The sequence below is a fragment of the Polistes dominula genome, unplaced genomic scaffold (genome assembly GCF_049000335.1).
Source record: "Polistes dominula isolate Pdom_NZ unplaced genomic scaffold, Pdom_raw_medaka scaffold_35, whole genome shotgun sequence".
In the NCBI taxonomy this organism is placed as follows: domain Eukaryota; kingdom Metazoa; phylum Arthropoda; class Insecta; order Hymenoptera; family Vespidae; genus Polistes; species Polistes dominula.
The window spans coordinates 1,003,038-1,028,855 of NW_028300968.1; the positions used below are offsets into that span (position 1 = coordinate 1,003,038).

At 27.1% G+C, this 25,818-nt stretch overlaps 4 protein-coding genes and 1 long non-coding RNA gene across 7 annotated transcripts; 2 read left to right on the forward strand and 3 right to left on the reverse strand.

The window, feature by feature from the left end:
• Nucleotides 1-350: 350 nt before the first annotated feature.
• Nucleotides 351-1,316, forward strand: APC10 (anaphase-promoting complex subunit 10). The gene is given in 4 exon segments (XM_015333164.2): nucleotides 351-509; nucleotides 579-757; nucleotides 759-832; nucleotides 913-1,316. Coding segments are annotated over 4 exon segments (570 nt in total). The 5' UTR covers nucleotides 351-484; the 3' UTR covers nucleotides 1,205-1,316.
• On the reverse strand, nucleotides 1,212-3,107 carry LOC107072873 (RWD domain-containing protein 2A). Of its 2 annotated transcripts, XM_015333163.2 has the most exons (4): nucleotides 2,723-3,107; nucleotides 2,215-2,661; nucleotides 1,869-2,100; nucleotides 1,212-1,326 (listed from the first exon to the last, which is right to left on the reverse strand). In XM_015333163.2, exons 1-3 carry the CDS (start codon nucleotides 2,912-2,914, stop codon nucleotides 1,870-1,872), a joined length of 870 nt encoding a protein of 289 aa, XP_015188649.2. In that variant the 5' UTR covers nucleotides 2,915-3,107; the 3' UTR covers nucleotides 1,212-1,326; nucleotide 1,869. The 2 variants fall into 2 exon arrangements, with proteins under 2 accessions (XP_015188649.2, XP_015188648.2); XM_015333162.2 differs by lacking the exon at nucleotides 1,212-1,326 and having other exon boundaries at nucleotides 1,779-2,100; nucleotides 2,723-3,096.
• Nucleotides 1,455-9,199, forward strand: LOC107072855 (uncharacterized). Of its 2 annotated transcripts, none has more exons than XM_089173241.1 (16): nucleotides 1,455-1,590; nucleotides 1,651-1,773; nucleotides 3,421-3,572; nucleotides 3,653-4,600; nucleotides 4,727-5,138; nucleotides 5,240-5,685; nucleotides 5,768-5,910; nucleotides 5,988-6,235; nucleotides 6,319-6,567; nucleotides 6,654-6,836; nucleotides 6,931-7,091; nucleotides 7,168-7,420; nucleotides 7,513-7,750; nucleotides 7,843-8,216; nucleotides 8,297-8,584; nucleotides 8,665-9,199. In XM_089173241.1, the coding sequence occupies exons 1-16, from the start codon at nucleotides 1,458-1,460 to the stop codon at nucleotides 9,021-9,023; spliced, it is 4,710 nt and encodes a 1,569-aa protein (XP_089029367.1). In that variant the 5' UTR covers nucleotides 1,455-1,457; the 3' UTR covers nucleotides 9,024-9,199. The 2 variants fall into 2 exon arrangements, with proteins under 2 accessions (XP_089029367.1, XP_089029368.1); XM_089173242.1 differs by having other exon boundaries at nucleotides 7,843-7,931.
• Nucleotides 9,200-9,340: 141 nt separating this feature from the next.
• Nucleotides 9,341-16,681, reverse strand: LOC107072879 (testis-specific serine/threonine-protein kinase 3). Its single transcript, XM_015333177.2, has 6 exons — nucleotides 15,302-16,681; nucleotides 13,494-13,797; nucleotides 12,081-12,634; nucleotides 11,890-11,982; nucleotides 11,670-11,815; nucleotides 9,341-11,595 (listed from the first exon to the last, which is right to left on the reverse strand). Exons 1-6 carry the CDS (start codon nucleotides 15,395-15,397, stop codon nucleotides 11,565-11,567), a joined length of 1,224 nt encoding a protein of 407 aa, XP_015188663.2. The 5' UTR covers nucleotides 15,398-16,681; the 3' UTR covers nucleotides 9,341-11,564.
• Nucleotides 16,682-18,439: 1,758 nt separating this feature from the next.
• LOC149032345 (uncharacterized) lies at nucleotides 18,440-25,815 on the reverse strand. The gene is made up of 3 exons (XR_016176779.1): nucleotides 25,475-25,815; nucleotides 20,290-20,373; nucleotides 18,440-19,655 (listed from the first exon to the last, which is right to left on the reverse strand). It is a non-coding gene; the product is annotated as an uncharacterized LOC149032345 (long non-coding RNA).
• Nucleotides 25,816-25,818: the final 3 nt, after the last annotated feature.

Genomic DNA, 25,818 nt, shown 5'->3' on the forward strand with positions numbered 1-25,818 from the left:
ATTTAAAAAATATATTAAGTTAATTAATTTGACAGATGATACTTAATAGTTATTGTAATAAAATAAATGTTAGTATTTTTATATAGACATATATACTTTTAACATACCTACAGAAAAGATTCACGGGATAAAGTAAATTAAATGAATATTTTTCACTGAATTTTACTTTTAACACGAATAAAAAAGTGTTTAATATTCTATTGAAAGAATTAAGAAATATCATATAATTATTTGTAACTTTCTATTTTATATTCAAACGTCAGTTACACGAAACACTGCCATATTAAAGAATAAGTGTGAAATTAACTGCATATCGAAAAAGATTAATTCCAGATATCGACACGTCAATGATGTCGCCACATATCTGTGTTATTATCTTGCAGGTTCTCTGTCAATAAATATAAAACAATATACCATTTTTTTTCTACAATTGATATAAAATTTAAAAAAGAAAATGTTTCCTAATTAAAAATTAACTTTTATAATGAGTAACAAAGCCAATAACACAGGTAAATATTTGAATATATATTTAAATAGATTAATTTTTAATTTAATAATTAATATATTTGTATCATTAGGAGAAACAGATCCTGTGGAAGAAGAATTAGCTGGTAGAGTAAGAGAAGTAGGCAATCATGCGATATGGAGTTTATCAAGTTGCAAGCCAGGTTTTGGAGTAGATCAATTACGTGATGATATAACAGAAACATATTGGCAATCTGATGGGCAACTTCCACATTTGGTAAATATACAATTCAAAAAGAAAAACAACGATAAGAGACATATGTATTTATACAGATTACAAACTTGATGAAAGTTATACTCCGAGTAGGTAAGAAAAGATTATTATTACCTTGTAATAATATAGCCAATGAAAATTTCAATTGCTTCTTGATAAAAATTTATTTGTAGAATTAGTATAAGAGCAGGTACAAATTTTAATGATCTTCAAGAAGTTGAAGTTATGGACCTTAATGAACCAAGTGGATGGGTAGTTATTCCTATAAAGGATATAAATGAAAGACCTATCAGAACATTTATGATTCAAATAGCTGTTATAAGTAATCATCAAAATGGTAGAGATACTCATATGCGACAAATTAAAGTTCATTCTCCAGCGCAAGATGTTTTTGGACCACCTGCCCCCTATATGCCAGGACAATTCCTTACTAATGAATTTCTACGTTACGCTACAGTCAGATAGATTAGAGTATTTGTATATATTAGTTTATTTATTACAGTAAGAAAATTCGCTCAACATTTGTATTGTATTCCATAGGTTTCATAGTATCAATAAAGTATCATCATATCCTTAATCCATGTGACCTGATTATATAAAAAAAAAAAATGTACACATTACATATTATCATCTTATAATAATCAAGATATAAACTCTGATCTTGTAAATTCAACTTGCTTGTAGTGTGTAACTCGTGACGAGTAAAGTTTAATACAAAATGATCAATTTTCTAATAATATTCGTAATTATATGCAACATAAGTGATAATCATTTAGGTCATGGATCAGAAATTTTGACTAATGCATTAGAAGATTTAACTCAATTTTTTGAAAAGCTTAAAACAAAATATGGTATGTAAAAAATTTTGTTTATTTATTCGGCAGTTATTAAATTATCAAACTTATTTTCAGAAAATCATTCGTTAAATCTCGATACGTTAAACCAAATCGATAAGAAAATAAATTCGTATATTGAAAATGCAAGTAATCCAATAAATCGATATAAAAGACACGATTCATTCAACAATGCTGTCGGTATGTTATAGAAATATTATTTGTTTGTCTTAATATATATTTTTACTTAAGAAGATAGAGAGAGAGAGAGAGATTGAAATATTTTCAATGTTTACTTTAATGGGTAAATTTTCCTTTGATACCAAAAATTTCATTAAAAACATGCTGAGATTGATGATCGGTTAAATATGTAAGTAATTGTCCCATATCATTATGACGATCTGAACTAGGAAAAGATATTTCTTGAAAGTTATGATATTTACGCATGGTATTTATATTATTTTCATCATTTAAGATCTCATCTTCTATTAATTTAATAAGAATTTTATGCCAATTCATAACTTTTATCTGAAAATGATAACACAAAATGTTATACTAAGTAAGTTTGTAAAAAAGTAAGTTTAGGTTTCTCATAATCATTTTGAATTTAGCAATTAATATAATTCTGTATAATTATTCTACCTTTTGCCACCACAATTCACAATCCGTTTTTATACCTTCTATACAAATAATTCCTGGTTTGCCGGGTAAACAAAATCCAGTGAGAGAATGTTCTTTCGCTAAATTAATTATATCTCGTCTCTTAAGTTTACTATATATATGATGACTATAAATCCAATATCTAGCAAAACTTAATTCACCAGGTTGTTCATGTTCTTTCTTTTCATTTTCATGATTACCTTCTTTATTAACTTTCGAATTTTGAAGATATTTCTCTATGTTATCTTGCAACCATGATATTAATGAATATATACAAGGATCACCTTTTTCATTTGTATTTAAAAAACTTGTCAGTGCTTCATTTAAAAGTAATTGTTGTGTTCGATCTAATGAAGAAGTTCTAGCATAAACTTCAGGTTTTTCTTGAGGATAATCATTCGGCAAACATACTTGAAGTTCAATTATTGCCTAAATAAAATATATAAATATTATATTTTCATTTATATTGTTATCATTATTAAAATCTTACTTCATTCTCAGAAATTTTGATAGAATATTCCAATCTTTGTGGAAGTTCTTGAGGAAATTCAATAAAATTATTAATATCAGCTAAAATTCCTTGATCTGCGATGACTAATTCTTCTGGATAAACTGACTGTAATGCTTCTAATTCGTATATTTGAGCTGTTAAATTTTCTTTTATATTTTCGTAAAGAGACATTGTATTTAAATGATATATAAGACATATGGAAACTGTTCACTTGTAACAAACGTATTTATGTTGATCTTTTAAAAAGATAATACTAATTTTAAGAGAAAAAAAACAAAAAACATTAAGTAAAATAATAATTTGAGTTCAGTTTAAAGGTTCAAGGCTAAAAAAAGATTCTGTAAATATTATTGATATAATATAACCATGAATCAAAATTGTACTTAGGAAGCAAGATGCATTTATTTCACATAATTCATTTTAATTTCATTTATTTAATATATACACACATACACACACACATTCTAGATTTATTTATAATATAATAATTAATTATTGCATTTAATTTAAAACAAAAGAATATTATTATTTCTTATTAAACTTTGAAATGAGATATGATACACAAACATATATCGTACACTTTAGGTTAGAATGAAGCGCGGGAATTTTAAATGTCATTATCGAAAGATTAAATGATCGTGTCAAACAAAATTAAAAATAAAACATTAATATTTCAGCTATTAATATTCTGGAAGGTTTTGACGAAATATCGACGTTTAATGTACAAGATTTTAAACATGCAACATTTTTCCCACTTAAATTCAATGGACATTTATTTTGGTTTATGGCAGGCATTAACTCTAATGGAATATCTTTATATCAATTAAATGTATGTAGTATTTTGATATATTATATAAATTAATAGATTACATATTACTAATAAAAAATTGTTGTTTTTTTTATTTTTAGAATAAAAAATTTAATCATGTTAAAACATATTCGCAATATAATGGTGTACGAATAATAGTGGACAATTCTATGCATGATACCATAGCTATAATTCAAACTTTCATTGAGAATATAATAATACTACAATTTAATTATATTCAAACTGCGTATGCATTATCCTTTGTACAAACTATTCAAATACCTGGTATAACTGATATTCATACATGGCATTACATGAATGATTTATATTTAGGCATAGCATCGCATCATAATATATCAATTTATATTTGGACTGATGCACACTTTGATTTAATACAAACATTAGATTTTGGAGCAGAAAAATTAACATTCTTTCAAAATAAAGGATTTATGAATCTCATTTGTAATTCATTTCGTACAGTGATATTACGTCATTCTTTACATCTTAATAAATTTATAATAATTCAGACATTACCTGCTAGTAATGCTATTACTACGTTTGATGTAATCAAGGGTCATCTTAAAGAATATTATATATGTTTGTCTACCCATAAAAATACAGTTATCTACAAAGAAGTACATGGATATTTGATATCATTTCAAGAAATTTCTAGTTCAGAAAAGATAATACCATTAATAGATAAAAATGCAATTGTATTATTGTCACTTAATAAGAATATTGTAACAATTTATCAATACGATGGATGGAAATTTGTTAAATTGAATGTTAACATGTCAGAAATTAATAATATTTATTTAATTAATATTTATGAGAATAAATTAATGTTCATAACGCATGGAGTTACTACATGGAAATTATTACAACCAAAATGGGGTGAAATCAAATCTTTAATTGGTTTGAAAAATGAAATAAAAACTTGGTGTGTTAAAGCTACAGCTATTGCCCAAAGAATACCAAAGGCTACATTTATTTTAAAAACACCATTGTCCATATTGAATGGTCATATACGTGAAATTGATACTCAAAATGTAAATATTTGTTGTTGTTTGTTTTTTTTGGGGGGGAGGGGGGAGGGGAGGGGGGATCAAACATGATATATTACATATAATATTCTATTTATATATATAAAATAAAATAAATAATTATTATTGTAGATAAATGGATATGATTCAAAAGAATTGCAAAACTTAACAAGACAATACGAATATTTGTCTACACAAATACAAACAATGAATGATTATTTAAATAAAAGAATAAACAATAGTAATATTCAATTGAAAACATTACGAGCAAATAAAGTACAAGTGAGATGTGAATCACAATGCAAAGTTAATAATATAATAATAAAAGGAAAAGATAATCCATTGTTTAAATTAAAATCTATAAAAGATATTAATCAGAATATAACATTTTCAAATTTAAAAGTAAAAAATATTAATAACTTCAAATGTCCTATTATTGCATTAACACCAACAAATTTGTATCTCAAAGGATTAATTAATAATGTTTCGTTGTCAGATTTACAAGAAAATACATTAAAAATAAGTGGCGATCAAATAGTTCAAAGTTAATATGATTAATTTTGTTTTTTCTTTTTATAATTTAATTTCAATTATAATTATGTTTAAATGTTATTAACTGTATATATATATATATATGTCTTTTAGGTGATCACATTTTTGTTGAATTACATGTTGATCATAGCATTGTTCCATTAAATATTGCTACAAATTTAACAACTCAAACTGTACATGCAAAAAAGATTTATGTAAAAGAATTGCACGTGAAGAAAGATGGATTTTTATTACCATTAAATGGACCCCCATCTAAAATATCAGGATGTATAACAGTGAAAAATGTAAACGTAATAGGACAAATTACATTGAAAGGAGGATTGAGAGGTAAAGGTGCAAGTTTATTAATGCCAATTAAACGTGTGCCAGATTTTATGGAAATAAATGGGAATCGTCATTTCCATAATATTACCATCATTAATACACTGAGAACTAAAGATATATACAGTCAAAATGGCAAAACTTTAAAAGTTATTTTGAATAATGGAATATTAATAAACAATAAGTTTCCACGACATGTAATATTTTCTAATAACGCGGTATGAAAAAAAAATATATATTTGTATTTTCTGTATTTGTTTGTATTTTTAAATAATTATGTAATTAAATATTATTTCGTAGATTTGGAAAAATGTTACGATAAAAGATTATAATAATTGGGTAACAGCTTATTCTGATAATACAGTTATCATCTCAGGAAAGAAACTAATTAATCATGGTGTGATATTACCACGTTTGGCTTATACACCATCATTCATTCCAAAGTATGTTATTTGAATGTTATTGTGTGAATTTAAATTACATTTTTATTTAAATATTAATTTATTTACGAATATTATAGACTTAACTTATCTTTATGCGTTTCAACTGCTAATGTTACAAATTTAATATTATCTAAAGTACTGATAGATAATATGACTGTAAATCATTTGAAAAGTTTTCACGTATTTGGTGCTAAAGAATTAAATTCTACTATTTTTGAGACAACAACTTCTATCGATAGTATTGATTTATCGACCAAATATTTCATTGGTGTTATTACTGTAAAAGATATTCTACCATTTGATATTAAAGGATTTCATTTAAAAGGCAATTGAATTTTTATCTACAATTTATGAAATATTTGATAATTGTATGATAGATTTATTTGATTTGATAATAATATTTTATAGGATTTCAAGAAATTCTAAATACCTGGATTGGAAAGAACATTTTTAAAGATATTCAAAATGTAACAAGTTTAAAAGTTAATAATCTTCAAGTTCCTGCAAGATTTACATTTCCACTTCCTACTAAAGTTAAAAATGTTATCTCAAAAGGAAATACTTATGCTAAAATTGTTAATGGTGAAGATATTAAACGTTTCATGAAAAATGTTGTTAGAATAGATGATAGAATTTCTTTGAATAATATAACATTTAGTAAGTAATTATTTTTGTAAAATATGACAATGTTCAGAGATTGAAACCTTTTTTTTTTTTAAATGTTATAATTATTATTATTATAGATATGGGATTAAAATCTAATAATATACAATTTTCCTATGGATCACTTAACATCACTGATCCAGCAATTTATCCACATTTACATTCAAAACATATTTTGGGTAACATGCAAGTAGAAAAGCTGAATATACCAAAACCTATCATTGATGAAACATACAATACTTTCAAAAATTATATAATACAGGGTAAATTTATAATATTTAAAATACATAATATATTTAAAATATTTATTATATGCAATATAGTAAAAATTTATCTTTCAAATAACATTGATTTTAGGTAATGTAACTTTTATATCTGAACCTACTGTACAAAATATAAATAATATTAATTTGAAAAAGTTCTCTTCGGAAATGTATACAATTGATAAAAATATGATTGTAACTGGTAATAATTTTGTCATTAAAAATTTGACTTTATTAGGAAATAATATTACAAAGGTAATAATTATCAATGAGAAAGAAAATGTTTCATTTGATCATGATATAAAATCATTTTAATATTCATATTTTTCAGACATCTCTTTATATACCACATTATGGTTCTTGGACAAATATGTCATACAATTTATTAAGTAAAACTAAACCACAAGTAATAAATGTTCCTTGTTGGTTTAATAATATAGAAGTTTACAGTATTCAAGGTTCTCCAAATCTATCTATACAAACTTCTGATTCAAACATAAAGAATATCATTGAAAAGTCTTTTAAAAAAAATGTGTCACAAGTAATTACAGGCAAATGGCATTTTGATAAATTAATATTACCAGGTTCTGTTAATCATTGATCTTATCTTAAAATAATCTTAAATAACAATTTGATTTATGTAAAAAGAAACAATAACATTAATTTTGTACATTAGGTCAAGTAAATTTGCAAGGAAAAATTAACAACATGGATTTAAGAACAGATGTTATGAAACATAGTAGTGAAACAAATGTTGTTACTGGAATGAAAACGGTTTTAGGATTGACTACTAAAAATTTACATGGATTAAATTTCAGTGAATGGTCACAAAATGCAGTATTATCAAATCATCAAAATGTAATTGTAATTAAAGGTCAAAAGACTTTTGCTGATATTAATCTTTCAAGTTTAAGGTATAATTGAAATTATTTAAACAAATAGAATGATTAACATATTATTAAATATTATTAAATATTAAAATAAATTATATTTATAATGTTAACAGTTTGGATGGTACCATAATGGGGAAAAAAATAGAATATGCATTACTAAAATCAAAACCACAAATTATCAATGGCACGAAAACTTTCGATGGTAATATTATAATGCCAAGTTTATTGATTGATGGTTTAGTGAATGATATTAATTTGACAAGTTTTACCAGTAATCTGTTAAAGAAAAATAAATCTGTACAAATATTAGAGACAGATATTATTTTAAAAGATAGTTTAGAAATATTTGGTAATATTTTCATTGATGGTCTTTATAATGGTATTAAATTAAATAATCTTAATAAGGAATACAAAAAATTAAAATCTATAGAAAATAATTTAACAGAGATTATTGAAATAGTCAAAGTGGCAGGAACTGCTTTAAACAGTTAGTATATACAATTCTAATGTATAATAAAAATTGGAATTATTTATTATGTATATATATATATTTGTTTGTTTTTACAGATCGAGCCTTTTACTTAAATAAATTAAAAATTGTAAAAAATATGAATGCATTAATAACCAATTTAAATAATAATTATATAGAAAATATGAATTCTTCCTGTAACTTAAAAAATGTATCATTATTTTGTAACAATATTGAAATACAAGACTTTAGTCTTGGATCAGATATAAGTAATTATACAAGACTTCAAATTTTATCTGTCAGGGAAACTACAATTATTGTATTTATTAAATCAGATTGTGTTTCAATTGGTAATATTATTAATGCAAGATTTTATCAGAAGAAAGGTTTGTTATTATCTAAATTATTATACATTTATTATGAATAAGAAAATGTGTATCAATTAATGTTCATTGTTTTCTTATAGTTTTTTGTATACCAAATATTCTCAAAGCATCAATAGAATCTGTAGAAAATTCATTATGGATTATTTTACAATTACCATTAGAAATGTTAGCATTTCATTATGTTTCATGGGATAATGTCAAACAGTATACTTTACCACCTTCAAATATGCTTCTCACCATTATATCACCAAATAAAGAATTATTAATGCTTCGATCAGATGGTGTTTGGAATATTAATGAACTTGGAAGGCCACGACACATATTTCAAACTAATTTAACAGGAACAATAGAAACATTTTTTTACGATAACGAATATTATTTTAAAAATATTATCAATGATGGTACTATTTTCATGAAACCTGTATACGTTGGTAATTAAATTGCATCGAAGATTAAATGAAAAATATTACATATTTATCTGTAATATGTATAAACGTTATTCTATTAATATTATAGAGAGAAATACTATTTAGATGTAAACATATGTTAATTCATTCATTTGTTTTTGTCTAATTAATTTATGTTGTTAATGTTAGAATAAATTTTAGTAAATCACTTTATACGTGACAATTTAATTATCATTTTTCATTTATTATTCAAATTATTTAAAAAACCATAGAAATACTACACATAGAACAAACAAGTCAGCATAAAACCTGTCGGTGAAATAAAAAGAGATAGAACATGGAAGGCTGATGTTGTCTCTCTCTAACTTGCGCTGAGCGGCGCATGCGCATTAGTCTGCTAGTAGAGGTATATATATGTATCGTATACATACGAGTACGATAAGCACAAGTCTAATGCGCATGCGCCGATAACTCAGAAGTCTTGCTATTTTTGAATAAATATTTTCTTATTAAAGTTTTTCATTCAGTTAAGTATATATTTTAAAATAAGAAAGTTTTTACTTACAGCATAAAGAATTTAGAAGGAATTTTTTGTTTCATAACAAACGGTTCATTACATGGATCGTTTCGCGGGAAAGTATCAATGAGAAGTTTTCTGAAAGAGTCACGTGACAACGATAAACGATATTATCGGTCGATACTATACCCGCGATTTTTCAAATTTATTTTCGAAATACCAAATTTGAATTAAATTACTTTCATGTAATCAACTAAATAGTTCAATTTTCTTTTAGAAAAAAAAGATTATTATTAACTAAATAAAATGCATATAAAATATTCATTATAAATTAATGTTAAGGACAAACGCACCAGATTGTTTTGAAAATTAAATAGAACAAAAAAAGAAGAGAAAATAAAGGAAAAGGAAAAGAACGAAGAAGAAGACGAATAAAAGGAACGTAATAAACATTTTTCCTTGTTTTATTAATTTTGCAATCGAATTTGTTTTTTTATCTTTAGATGAATGGTTATTGATCATCTCCTGGGACCACCGCTCTGATTATAAAACCTTTCTATTCTCTTATCGAATGGTTTTTCAAATCGTACTCTACATTTCTATGAATTCTCACGTATTTATACACATTTCTCCGTGTTTTTCATCTTCTATAGAGTTGAATCGATGAAAGGGAAAAATAAAATAAAACCAAAAAAAAAAAGAACAAAAGAATTTTTCAACATTGGTTCGACAAAACGAGGACAAAAGCAACGAAAATTAAATAAAACTATTACAGTAATGATTTATTTTCCATTTCATTCGTTCATCAACATGAATTTGATTGGACGTTTGAAAAGAACCCACGCATTATTTGTTCTAAATTCAACCCTTTGCTTTTTTTTTCAATTCTTTTATCTTCTTAATATATATATAAATTACGTATCACGTTGTTTGTCCGCAATGGACTCCTAAACTACTGAACCGATTTTAATCAAATTTTGCACACTGTGTGCAGTTTCATTCAACTTGAAAGATAGTATAGTTTATATCTCAATATATAATCGCAATATTATTTTATTGCGAATTATTTGTTTATTAACAAAGAGTCATGATTATCTTTGTTAGTTCGATAAGATTCTAACAGATGGGGCGGGATTCTAACGTGGCGGGGCACCCCTAGTATTATTCTATATTTTTCATCTTATATCTTATCTTTTCTGTTCTTTTTGTTTAAAGGTAGTAGGTAAGTAGATTTGCTAAGGGTGTTCATATCCTTAATGTTTCGATCGTTGAAAATGTTCCAGGTTTCCTGGCAAGGCTGATTGTGAGATTCAAACGACGTTAATTTCCGGATAACGTTAGGACATTACGAAGGTTCTCATTACGAAGGATGACTATGCGATGCCAAGTTAACTCACCACTACTACTACCACCACAACAGTCTTTTACTGCAATGTGCAGGTCGCACGATACGCGATACAACTTTATGGAAACACCTTTTACCCTTACACGAAAAGGTACTTCGTTACACGAGAGAAGGTTCATGGGCAACGCAATAACGAACTTTCAAACAAAATGTGAAGTTCGAAAAGGGGATTGGGAAAGTGCGCGCGCGCGCGTTCACGAGTCCGTTTCATAATTGCCTTTATATAATATAAATGTGTTTCCCTTTGAATTATTGTTCTTTTACCAGATTTCTACCAACTAATGAAACTGGAATAGAATCATTGAGTTATCGTGTAAACTATCCTTAAGCACATATATATATATATATTTATGTGAGATCTCTTACAATTAAATACAACGTGCCAACGAAAAAGGATAGATTTGAAAAAAAAAACGAAGATGAATTAGGTTTGCTGCAGTAATAATAATTAAGACGATCAAATCGATCGTTTAGATCTTGAAAGAAAGACCAATTTACTAGGAAGAATTTGCACCGTAACTTTAATCGTTTTCCGATTACTAGAAAACTCAACTCATCGTCCAAAACAATTCCAGGTTGGATACGTAATACACGTTTCTATCCAATATCGTCGTTCTAATTTAATTGCATCCTCAGTTTTCCATTGTTCAGTTAGCTTACTCTTCGAAGTAAAAATGGATACCTTAAATGTTTTATACGTAAAAAATGGATATTGCGTTTAAATCGTATTATTCTCATTCAAATGGGTTTACTTACAATAGTAAGAGGTCCAAAGATATGGGGATATGTATAATGCAATTAAGAACCATACTACAATTGTACCTGTATATACTATACGATATTCGATTACGTTCCGAGGTTTTTAAAAGACTGGCAGTTGGTAAAAGAGATGATACTCTAGCCTAGAAAAGAAATGAGAACAAATTGTCGTATAAAAAAATACATTTTGTATAGTTTGTAAGAATAACGTCAATACCTTTGTAGCACCCTTTAAAATATGGATATGTTCAGGATCATCTATAATATTATCGTGCTGCTTTTCACTCTTCTTTTCGATTTTCGAAGATTTCTATATATATATATATATATAAAACAAAAACAATAAAATATAACAAACCATACTTTGTATTAATAATTGATAATATTTTCAAAGAAAAGTTTATACACCTTTTTAGAAAATTTCTCTTCGTTTCTTTTACGTTCCTCTATCGCGTTATTAAGTGCACTTTGTTCAGCAGGCGTCAAAATTAATAATCTTGGATCCATTGCTATCCAATCGCAATATAATATCTGATCAACTTGCCAACGTTTTTTTGTGTCAGGTTCCAAAAGATTGCTAACAGTGGTCTTAGCATTTTCACTTATTGTTTCGTCTACTTTTCGTCGAAATTTCCATTTACGTGCTAACTGTTGTTCGTAGAGTATTTTTATATTGGTTTCGTCAAATGGCATGGCTTTGTTCAATATGATATAAAGAATTACACCCAAGGACCATATGTCTGAACATTTTGGATTATAAGGTGCACCACGTAGGACTTCCGGTGCAGCATATGACAAAGAACCACAATATGTGTCACTTAATACACGTTTACCACGATTATCAATCATGTATCGTGAAAATCCAAAATCAGCTAATTTGACATTGTAATTCGTTGTTAATAATACATTTTCACATTTCATATCACGATGTGCAATTTCCATTTCGTGAAGATATTGAAGACCTACAAAATAAAACAAACAAAAGAATCAAATAAATCCAAAATACAATAAAATGCAATTTACGTGTTGGTTAAATTTGAAATTTGTACATTGTTTTAATCGTTTCGAATACACACACGAAAGATACGTACTACATCGTTTAGCTTTATACGTAACAACATTCCTGAAGGGTTGAAAGAAAAAAAAAAGGAAAAAGAGAAGAGGAGTTGGAGGAGGAGGAGGAGGAGGAGGAGGAGGAGGAGGAGGAGGAGGAAAATTATCGATTGATAAAAATGATATAAAACAGGACGTAATCGTTCGTTAGTGTTTCTCAATAATTGAATTGTCGAGTATGTCGTTATTTGCACGTTCTGTATTCTCGAACGTATATCGATTATTAATGTTTAATCTATACGATTTTATTTTATTCATAAAAAATATTTTTCTTTAGAAAATGTGAATTGTTTTTCCTTATTTTTTTTTTGGATTTTTATTCCTCCTTTAAATATATTAGGTGGTTCGGAAAATCGTATCGTTTTTTGCTGACGCAATAAATGGCATTAATTGATGCAAATCGATAAATAGTAAAACATGAGATCGATGAGAGATTAAATTGATCAAATTCAACTTATTTATGACCACTTGAAAGGTTTAGGTTTAACCTCGAAGCAAAAATTATCTTCATTTTTACAAAAGAATAATGAAATGATTTTTCGAACCATCTAATATTTACAGACGAATGTAATCCTTTTTTGAAGGATCAAGCACGAATATCAAAGAGAATTTCTCTTAAAATTTTGTGGACTCTATCGTTGGATTAAAAAGTTTTAGAATATGTGTGTGTATGTGTGATGTGATGTGTGTGTGTGTGTGTGTGTATACCAAGAGCCAGTTGTCGAAGCCATATGCGAGCTTGATTCTCTGAAACTGCACCATTTTTGAGGATATAATCAAGAAGATCACCGTTCTCGGCAAAACGCATGAATATAAAATATTTAGTTCGTCTTTGAAAGATACTGTGTATATGTACCACGTGGGGATGATTCAATTTAACTAAAATATCAAGTTCCCTTGGTAAAAATTTACGAACGAAATCTTTCGGTGCTTTTGACGTGTCGATGATCTTGCAAGCCAACGTGCAATCCTTTACTGAACGAAATTGTGATTTGTAATCGGCTTGGTAAACCTATATAAACAAAAACAAAAAAAAAAGATATTATATTTTTAAACAATCTGATAAAATGTATTTTTTTCTTCTTAACATTTTAATGGCCGCTTCCACAACGGCCATGTTGTATGTGTATGATAACCGGAACAATGGACGTTATTTATTTATAATTTTTGATATATTTACAATTATACAAAATTATATTTGTTGTTGTTGTTTTATGTTAATTTGTTCGTTAATTTAATTTCAGTTTTGTTTTTTAACCCTTAAAGTGCACACTTGGTAAAAATCAGTTAAAGTGCACTGTGGGGTGTTTGACACCCCAACGTGTTTGAACGCGTCTCCTGAAGCCGCTATTTAATATTTACACCTCGCAATTTTTGTCAAAGTACTTTGATATATCTTTTTTTAAAAATAGAATAGGTTTTATATTCATCTAAATTAACACTAGATGGCATTAGACAAATAACCCATTTTTTTTTCGAGAATTCAGTACCCTTTTCGAGAGATCACAAATTTGTTGAGGATGTCAAACATCCCATGTGCACTTTAAGGGTTAAAATTAATTTTTTTTTTTCCAAGAATATTACTGGCCCCATAGGCGACGTTTGATTGCATAGACGTGCGGCCATTACAGTGTTAATGCTAAAAAGAACAAGAAATATATAGAATAGATAGAAAATAAACGAGTAAAAAATTGCGAATAAATTAACAACAAAAATTTCATCGAACGAACAAACGAACGTACGAGAGCTTTCATGTTTTTCTCAAAATAAACTTTATTTCTATCATACGATCGCAATAAATTCGTTTACCGAAACGTTTAATCATCGTGTTCGCGTGATTGTTCTTCGATGTCATATGCAGCGGACCAACTTTCATCGATTTTCCTGAAGGCAAAGGGAGTTGGGAGAAAAAGGGGATGAAAAATCGACGATTGTTTTCGATGAAACCTTTTTTTTCTTTTTTTTTTTTTTCTATTGCAACACGTTAATTTTCAAACAAAATTATACGACATTTTCAATTGTCGCGTTGAAAACAAACCTATGACCAAATCGATCATTTATATTTATTCGTATATTTTCTTTAATTTATAACTTTGATAAAACTTTAACGAATCATCCGTTGGTTTCTCGTCGAAGTTTTTTTTTATTCATTCATTCGTTAACACTAGATATATCAGACTAGTCATTTTGTCTAGTTGACGCCATTTTAATTCACAATTTCTATGTTCATGTAACAATTTGATTTCTGTAAATAATTGAAAAATGTCTATAAATACATTTAACTATTAAAATTATTATTGTTCAACATTTTTGGTTATTTTTTAAGAATAAATTAAGACTGGAAGTCTCAAAAAGCATTTCTATATGTACACCAGTCATTTTGACTAGTGTGGTAGAAAATGGTGGTATATCTAGTGTTAAATAAAAAGTACGTGTGTTTTCTTTGACTCTTTTAAATAAAATCATCCTTAATATCAATAATAAATTAAAAATAAGATTTGGGATTAGTGAAACACCTTAGCATAAGAACCTTCGCCGATTTTTTTCGATAATTTATAACCACGTTCTAATAAAATGGCTTCCTCGGACGCTGTTTGACCCAGATCTGACATGAGACTTGACGAACAAGAGATTGCATCGTACCTGCTCCGTTATCATAATTAACTAGGAATTGTAACTATCTTTAATCCTAAACTTTAAACGAACTCACGTTAGTTTATCTTGTTTGTATATAACGCGTGTAACTTGATAATGTTAGAGGTTAATATGTTAATAAATCCATGAGAGAGAGAAGAGAGATTATATTTCATGGGTTGCTATGTTAAATGTGCAATATGAAAAATTCGATATCGAATTGAATAATTTTTCATAACGAATAATCGTTAAATCAATATAGTAATACGTATATCGAATTTGATTTTTTTTATTATCGTATTATTAATTAATTAAATTGAAACATTCGAAAACAAGATGTAAAAAGTTTCAATAGAAATCTACGTATAATCGTTTTATCCAATGAAATATAAAAGAAAGACAATTCAATAGAATTTGGATCGTTTTAAAATAGGTAATCTTATTCACATTATTAAAAATCAACGTGTAATAATAATAATAATAATAATTATTATTATTATTAATTGACGTTAGGAACTCGAAAGTTCATTGCAGCAAATACCAAATTCCCGCCATTGTTAATATGTAAATATACTTAATACACTTAATTACACTTTCATTTGAAATTGATTGAAATAGACAATTTCTAATGGAAGATGAGTATTTCTGTTTTTTTTTTTTTGTTCGAAAGAGAAATGACGAAATTAATAACGAATATGTCACTGCCAGAGATTCTCTCTCTCTCTCTCTCTCTCTGGTTCATGATTGAAACCATAAAACGAATGCTTCGTCATTCAACGAATTGGTAAACTTCCAAGTAAATTTCAAAAGCAAAATTCTATACCACCACACAGTGGAAAAAAGAAAATCACTCTTGCAATAGAAACTTATTAATTACCGCAAAAGAATCTTTTCATGAGAGCATAACTTTGCAAGCTTTTGTAAAGATGATATATATATATATATATAATATACTCTTATAAAGGAACTGCTTAACGTTGAGATACGAGATTGACAATGAACGCTGAAACAGCTTAGGGAAGCTCTTACACGGCTTTTCATTTATCGTCTTTTCCCATTGTCTTCATATTAATAACTAGACTGTGCAACTGCTATATTTAATGACTACCACCGCGTTTTCATTTTAGTTACTCTCAAAACGTGAAATATTTTACATTCAATAATAATTCTTCTTATATAAAAGTGAATTTAAAAATAAAAAAAATAAAAGAAGAAAAACTAACAATAAAAATCATTGCAATTACGTCAATGCAATGATGTAAATGAATACAAGATATAACCAACAAATAAATTTACCTAAAAAGAAAAAAGAATTAAAACAAAAATCTATATATATATATATATATTTATAATAATAATAATAATATATAATTTATATTCATGTGATTATATATAATATATCTTGTAATAATAATAATATTAGATAGACAATTTTGTGGGATGATGGTATCTTCATTGAAAGCTTAAAACATATTTTGTCTTCACTCATTTCAAAGACATTACCAAAAAAATGTATATACATTATTTATTATAATAATAATAATAATAATAATAATAATAATAATAATTGTAGATGATTGTGGGATGGTGGTATCTTCATTGAAAGCTTAAAACATAAGATTTAACGAGTATAAATAGTGAACTAACACACCGACCCTCCATCGTTCTCCGTTCTTTTTGCAAAGTTTACCGAAGTAAGCGTGTAATTTTGGATTACAACGACTGCGTGTTAAAATCTAGGTCTTAACCGCGGTCGAATACGCGTTGCCATGCGACGAAACTACTACGGTGCAGGCACTCAAAGGTAATCGTGTACACCCTGAGCCGAGTGCGAGCATAATCCTCATCTCATTCCATGCGGGTTTGACAACGGGAAGGGCTCTGTCACCTCGAGCACGATTCATGAAGAGCCCCGCTGGACTCAAAGCGTCCGCGTTCCGCAGTTTTATGGATGCTGGGTAGATGGTTGTTCTGTATACGTGCGTATGTAGGTATGCATGTGTTAAATCTTCCTACTATACTATCCCCTTCTTCAACAACCAACCAACCCCTTCTCTCTCTCTCTCTCTCTCTCTTTGTGTTATGCTCTTCATATTCGTCTATATACACGAACATTCATCAATTTCCCTTTCTCCATTTCCTATTCCATCCCTTTGTGATTTAGTTCTCGTTATTGTTGTCAATACCTCATGTAAGAGGATCTATTTATTTTACCATTAAATGATGTTCCTATCAATTCCTTCCCCATCCTACCAAAACCAACCTCTTCTCTATATTTTTTGTTTTTTTTTTGTTTTTTTGTTATTTCCTTTTTACCTCGGTAAAAATTTCAACCCTATCTTTTTATCGAACTATCGATTACTTCAGATCGCTTCTCAGATTACACTATCATACCGAAAGTTTTTTTTACGAAAACGATACTTTCTCGATACTTTCACGCTATCATTTTACCCTTCCTCTCTATAAACTTTAGGGTTTATTATATATATATATACACAATATTTTAGTTGAACTATGACTGTATAAGATGAATAATAAATAGAAATTCTTGTAGAAATATCTAATGGAATAGTTTACACTGAACTTAATTATCATCTAAGATTAAATTATCGTTCATAATTAATTTGTTAATATTTGGTAATTTGTATCAAAAATAAATGCAGTGAAAGTAAAATAAAATGTACATTATTTTCTATATACTAAATACTGTATACTACTGTATACTATACTAAAAAATTCTATATATACTGTATATTATATTATATTATATTCTATATAGTATTTTCTATAAAATATGGAATACTATATTGTGTGTGTGTGTATATAATATTATTCTAATATTACAATATACTATACTATACTATATTATATATAATATTTTCTATAAAATATACAATACTATATTACATATAATATTATTATAATATTACAATATACTATACTATATTATATATAATATTTTCTATAAAATATAGAATACTATATTGTGTATATAATATTATTCTATAAAATATAAAATATACTATATTACAGTAGATAATATTTATTGTATTATAATAGAAAATACTATAATATATATAATATAGTATTTATATAGTCTAGTTCATAATATAGTATATAATATAGTATAAAATAATATACTTCTTCTTCTTATTAGAACTTTATCCTATTATCCTTAACTAAATAACCTAAAGAAGCTATTTTGTTAGTTACGAGAGCAATTATTTTTGTATTTTATTAAAGTTAGATTGCTAGCCTCACCCTCAAATCCTCCCATCCCTTTATCTGGGAATTAAGATACTATAGACTACTTAAATATATATTATTATAAATAAAAGAAAATATATACTGTTCACTACTATTCAATTGATTAAAATCTCATTCTACATTAAAGTAGAAATTGGTATACACGAAATGCATCGATAGCTTTATTGTTAACAATTCCAAAACGTGAATCATTAGTATAGGCATGGTTTCAGCTTTCATATGTATTAATTATTGATTCTCTAAACTAACGTTTAACATTTCTAATGACGATTCGTTGATATATGAATATTTCCGATATCCAATCGTTGGCTATTCAAAGTTTCTCTCTCTCTCTCTCTCTCTCTCTATCTCTTGTATTATTTGTCTGTTTTATCATTATTATTTTTTTTTTAAATAAAAATAAATAAATAATTATTTCATCGTTTACAAAATATAATTAACGAATTAAATTCGTTGTAAATAATATAATATTATTAAGAAGTTAATTTCTGCAGTGTATGTGTGTGTGTATGTATAGTCGACTAAAAATGGTTTTCCTTTTTTTTTTTTTTTGGGTCTTTTTTTCCTGTTAAATTCTCTTTTCTCTTCTTTCTCTTCCTTCATTCCCCACCTATAATCCTGCTAATTACGTGAATATTATGAGGGGAATACTGAAAAAAAAAAAGAGAGAAAAAAGAGAACAAAAAAACAAAAAAACAAAAAAAAATAATAAAAATAAAAATACAAATTTCTAGATACCTATTTTTACCTTGACGTTTCAGAGAGAAATGAACCGGAGCCCCTGGCGCTTCTCTCTTTTATACATCACCTAGGTCCCTCCCCCTCTAACCCTTCCTCCGCCCCCCCTCCTCCTCCTCCTCCTCTTACTCTTCACCGTTTTCCTGGTCCTTTACCACTTCTTCTATCACTGCAGCTTTTTTATATAACTCAAATGCGGCATATTCCCCATCGTTCACAGGTTTTCGACTTCTATGATATTTCAAAATCGATTAATCATTTTCTTGTTTTATTATTATTATTATTATTATTATTATTATTATTATTATTAAAGATTTTTTTGGAAAATTACTTATCGTTTGGTTTGTACAATTGCAAGCTTTAGAATTTGATTATTTTGAGAATTTGATTACATTCTGTGTTTATAGTTCGAATTGTATGTTTATAGCATCCTTGTTTTCTTCTTTTGTAAAATTTATTTAATAACTTGTTTTAATTTCCAGAACTGTCTCTCTCTCTCTCTCTCTGTTTCTGTAACAAAAAATAAATGTTAAAAATATAGAAATAAAAAAGAATGACTTACTACAGTTCAGTTTGTCAAATTACAAGCTTTACAATTTGATTATTTTTATCAAATTTAACATCCTTTGTTTATAGTTCAAACTATACCGTTTATACCATCCTTGGTTTTTTTTTCTTTTGTAAAATTTATACGTTTACGTTAATAACTTGTTTTAATTTCCAGAACTCTCTCTCTCTCTCTGTTTCTGTTTCTGTAACAAAAAACAAAAATGTTAAAAATACAAAAATAATATAAATTATTTACCATTCGGTTTGTAAAATCACAAGCTTTAGAATTTGTTTATATTTATAGTTCTAACTATACCTTTCATAACATCCTTGTTTTCTTCTTTTGTAAAATTTATTCAATAACTTGTTTTAATTTCCAGAACTCTTTCTCTCTCTGTTTCTGTAATAAAAAACAAAAATGTTAAAAATATAGAAATAATTAATCTCGTATTAAAAAGGAAGACTGTATAAAACTTCTTTTTTCTTCTTTTTTTTTTTGTCGTATTTCAAACAAACAGCTTCGTCTCAAATGATGTTCCAATTTTTTTTTTTTTTTTTAATATAATCATTGCAACCTTTTCAATATGAGTCCAACGTTTATAACGAATTCCGATATCGTTTATCGTAGAAATTGCTATACGCTGTTAAAATAAATTCATCATCACGTTGAATACATGAGCATGCATATGAATAACATATGTCCATATAATATATGTATATATTATGTACCAGCGACACGATTTATATATATTTTTTTTTTTTAATTTCATTTAATAATCGAACATTCATTTATTATAAAAAAAAATCATGCAAGTAGAAAAATTGATAAAACAAATAATGTTTTTTTTTTTTTTATTAATTATAAATAAAAACATCAAAGAGTAAAATGTTATCTCAACTCTATACAAATATGTAAAACTTTGGTACTAATTACCTAATCAACGTTCTAATTAATTAATCAATTTATATTTTATTTCTATTCATTATCTATCGAATTTCATTAAAGTTCTAATTAACATTTTTATATTTTCATTCATGGGAAGTTTATATAAGTACGTACACGTATGTACATACTCATGTACGTATACAAATATATATATATATATATATATATATATATATATATATAGGTAGTATATATTTGTATGAGCATACAAGCGATCAACACGAAAACGGCATTGTCATCGAAACGCTGCATTAAGGTTAATTTAGGGAAAACACACGATCCTGATTAAAACTCGTTGTTACGTAGAAGCGAGCAAGCAGATTTGTCCGGTATTCGGGTAGGACCATGCAGAAGAGTTAACATTGTAGAAACGAGTTTACTCGTGTTATCTCGAACCACAGTTCAGAGCGCAATAAACCAAACGCATTAATGTACCCGATGTATATATATATATATATATATATATATACATGTATACATATACCAAACGTAGTTATGTTTGTTAGCTATTTTTTAAATTTCTCATTTTTCAAGTGAAAACTTCTTTAGAATGGGTGTAATTTGAAAAAATGAAACGCGGTGATGTAGTGGGAAAAAGAAACGGCTTTAACACTACATAAAAAGAGAAAAAGAGACAAATATATAATTATTTATAAATCATCATTATTTATCAAAATATTTAATTTGCAAACATTTTTTAAAATGTTTTATTATTTACTTTCTTCGTAATTATTGTAAAAATGTGCGCCTGTATGAATGCAACCCTCCAGACACACTTTGAAAATGTTGCTTGCGAGCGCCATCTGTCGGGACGGAATTTTTTTTTTGCTGCCCGAAAGATAGGCAACCCGTCATACATACGTGTATAAACAGTTTTGAGTGAAAAAAAATTACGTCCCAGTAGATGTCGCTCGCAAGCAACATTTTCAAACTGTGTCTGGAGGGTTGCATAAGAACAGGCGCGCATTTTTTATAATTAAATTAATAATTAAATAAATAATTACAAATTAAAAGTACAAATAATATTATATAATAAATTATTCTCGAAATTTGTTTATTTGAACGTTTTTCACTTCTAACTTGTGTGATATACACACATGGTTTATTTTTTCTTCAAAAAACTGTAAATCATAAAGCAAGATACAGAAAAACAGAGAGAGAGAGAGAGAGAGAGAGAGAGAGAGAGAGAGAGAGAAAGAGAGAGAGACACACACACAAACACACAGATAAAGATAAAGATAAAAAGATAGTGTTTGAAAATAGCTATAGGAGACGTAGTTAACGAAGATAGTCCAACGTAAAAATGTCTTCTATGCGAAATGTTGAATGGTGGATGTTTTATCGATCTACCTGCCATTTACCTTGGAATTTTTATTAAAGCAAGACGCTTAGGTCGAATTGAAAAAAAAAAAAAAGAAATGAGCGAGCGAGAGAGAGAGAGAGAGGAAGAGTTCAGAACCGTAGAGTTGCGTCTGGTTTAAGAGAAACAAAATGCATCGACGTTAATACGTACTTATATATGTATACAGGTATGTAAATGTATAAAAAGGTAGCAGAGTGAAAGAAAAAAAAAAAATAATAAAAGAAAAAAAAGATAGAAAAGCTTGCTTTTGCAAGGCCTTCTTCGTCATATACATATTTAAATATACACATGCATATATACATATGTATGTTTCCAATATAGATAGATAAGGAATATATATATATATATATTTATATATATGTATGTAATGTACATCTCTCTTCTAATGTCTCTAAGCGTTTTCTGTAAACCTTTAGTAGACCGCGAACGGCCTGAATTCTCATTTCCGTTTCCACTGTTCACAGTTTCTCGATGACAATACTCTTGGGTACGTCCCATTCATTGAACGAAGCTTAGAATAAGGGAAGAACAAAAAATAATAACTGAAAAGAAAGACAGAGAGTGATAATAAAATAATAAAAGAATGTATTATATATATATATATACACATATTTTGTAATTCCTAATTATAATTGATATAATATAATTATATTAATAATATATTATTTTATTTTAATATTATACTAATATATTATATATTATATTATATAGTTATTATATTAATATTATAATAATATTATATTATATTGTATTATTAATTAATTAATATAATAATTAATGTTATTATTTTATTATCACTCTCTGTCATTCTCTTTCTTATTATTTTTATACACATATGTAACATTGTGATTTATCATTTAATTGGTGAGATAACCAAACAAATTGTTATCTACAAATAAATTCTTTTTTAGATTTTATAAAAAATCAAACAAAAGAAAAGAAAATAAAAAGAGAGCGAGAGAGAGAGAGAGAGAGATCTTCTGATAGAAAGGTTAAAATATAAATTCACCCCTACATTCTAAACTTCCTCAATCCAAGAAGTTGCTTGCGAGTCTTTCAAAGGCTCGTCCTTATAGAACGGATTTATTCATCGAAAATTAACGACCTTCCCCATCGAGATATCCCCCCATTCATCTCGAACTTATCTCGACCTAGCAAAGAATTCCTTTTCTAACGATTGTTTCTCTTAAGAAACGAGAGAAAATGGTATAATAAGAGAAATGAGAAAATAAGAAAAAAAAATAATGAAAGAAGAAAAAGGTTGAAAAATGCGAGAAAGTATGCGAAAGAATAAAAAAACCAAAAAAAAAAAAAAAACAGAAAAAACAGAAAATAGAATGAAAATACCAATGAACTTCGACGTTGGTGACTTTATCGCGTTTAAAGTAAGCACCAAAAAAAAAAAAGAAGAAGAAGAAGAAAAAAAAATCAGAAAAAATGAAACGTACGTTTTGGTGAAATATTCGATAAGGCTCAAAAGGTTCCGTTAAAAGGATTACCATTCGTAAAATGGAACCCCTAGCCCTACCCCCCCCCCCCATCACCACCCTCAGCCCATAGCTTTTGAAATTTGCTTTCAACATTTGTGATATTAAAATCGTTCTACTTGCGAGACCAAGAAAGATTACGATTCAAATCTTTACGTATTTCATTTACACTTTTGACATTTCTTCATCATCTCTAATCTCCATTTTTTTTTATTTCTTTCCTCCATTTGGTTTTTTTTTTTTTCTTTTCTATTTGGTTATTCTCTTTGTTTCTTTTTTATATTTTATTCCTATTATCTCATTTATTTTCTATAATATCTATTTTTCATCATACACAATAACTGAAGATAACGAATAGGATTTTTTTTCTAAAAAAGAAAAACAAAAAAAAAATAAACTTAAAAAGATAAAATATTTATAATTATAATAAAGACGATTTTATAAATTGAAAGAAAAAAAATATGGAAGAAATTGCAATCTCGGTTAGATTGTATACCAAACGCGAGAGAATCATTACACGTTGTACTTTATATACAACATATAAGTAGACACACACTCATATACACATCCCATATTATACATCATACTTATATACTAAAATACATATATACACATTGTTCGAGAATCATGCCAAAGAGTTTTATGACAAACTCCTATAAAAAAAAAAAAAGAAAAAGAAAAAAATAGAAAAAAATAACAAGGACGATGACAACAGCTACAACAACAACGAGTAGAACGATGATCAAAGGAATCTAATCTGATTTTTGATATATATTAAAGGGGGGGGGAAGAAAAAAAGTAATAACAAATAAATTTAACAAAAAAAAAAAAAAAATGTGAAACACAAAATTACCCTAGAGTAAGGACAAAACATTTCTATTTAATATTAACACTAGATTTACGAACTGAGCCAATTTGACTCATCTCCAATTTTTTTAATACATATATACAAAACTTACATATTATTTTTTTAAAATACATGTTGTTCTTAAGTTACCTAATGAAATATATTTAAATATTAATCCTACCCTCTATTCAAAATCTTTCATTTAAACAATGTTTGTAAGTCATTAAAAAATATTGAACAAAACATCCGTAAATCTAGTGTTAACAAAACATTGAATATCTCTTTGTAATATTAATTATTAATATCAAGAAGATTGTCGACAATTATTAATCAAAATTTGTAAATAAATTCTTACATTTAAGTAATAATTAATTTTAATATTGTAATTGACGATTAATAAATATAAATTAAATAAAAAACAAAAACAAATCAAACAATTTGTACATAATAAAAATAAAACTATGTATTAGGGGAATTGAAAAGTAATGTCGTTATCTACGCGTGTCAAATTATTTCTAATATTCCCTAGTAGCACAAAACAATGAATAATATTGAATAATATTAAAATATTATTAATAAATTATATTTATAAATATAATAAATAAATATATTATTATAAAAGACATTGAGAATCTCTTTTTAATATTAAATAAACATGTATTCAATATTTTGCATTACTACAGTATGAAGAAGTAAATAGGACTTCTTGTTGTTGTTGTTGGTTAAATTTAACTAGTACCTAGTTATATATATATATATATATATATAGGATAAAATTGCTTGGTAGATAATTTGACTCGAGGAGTACATAGAAGCGATTTAAAATAATGGTTTTATCTTCAAGATAGAAATACGCACTTAACGCGCGTGCTATTGCTGCTACTGCTGCTGCTGCTAGAGCTACTGCACTCTTGCTACTGTCATAAAACCCTTCCTTCCCTCATACTAATCTCCCCCCCACCATCACTCTTTCACCCGAAGTGCACTTTAAAGCTCCTACGAAACAAGGCTTGCAAGCGTCGTTCACACACGGGGGAAAAGAGAGGGGTGGGTGGTTAAAGAAAGTTACCCAATCTCTTTCTCTCTCTTTCTTTCTCTCTCTCTCTCTCTTACTCTCTTTCTCTTTTTTCTCTCTTCTTCTATTTCCAAGCCGTGCATGCACGCCCGTGTAAACGGATGTATACAATGCAAGAATAGTGACA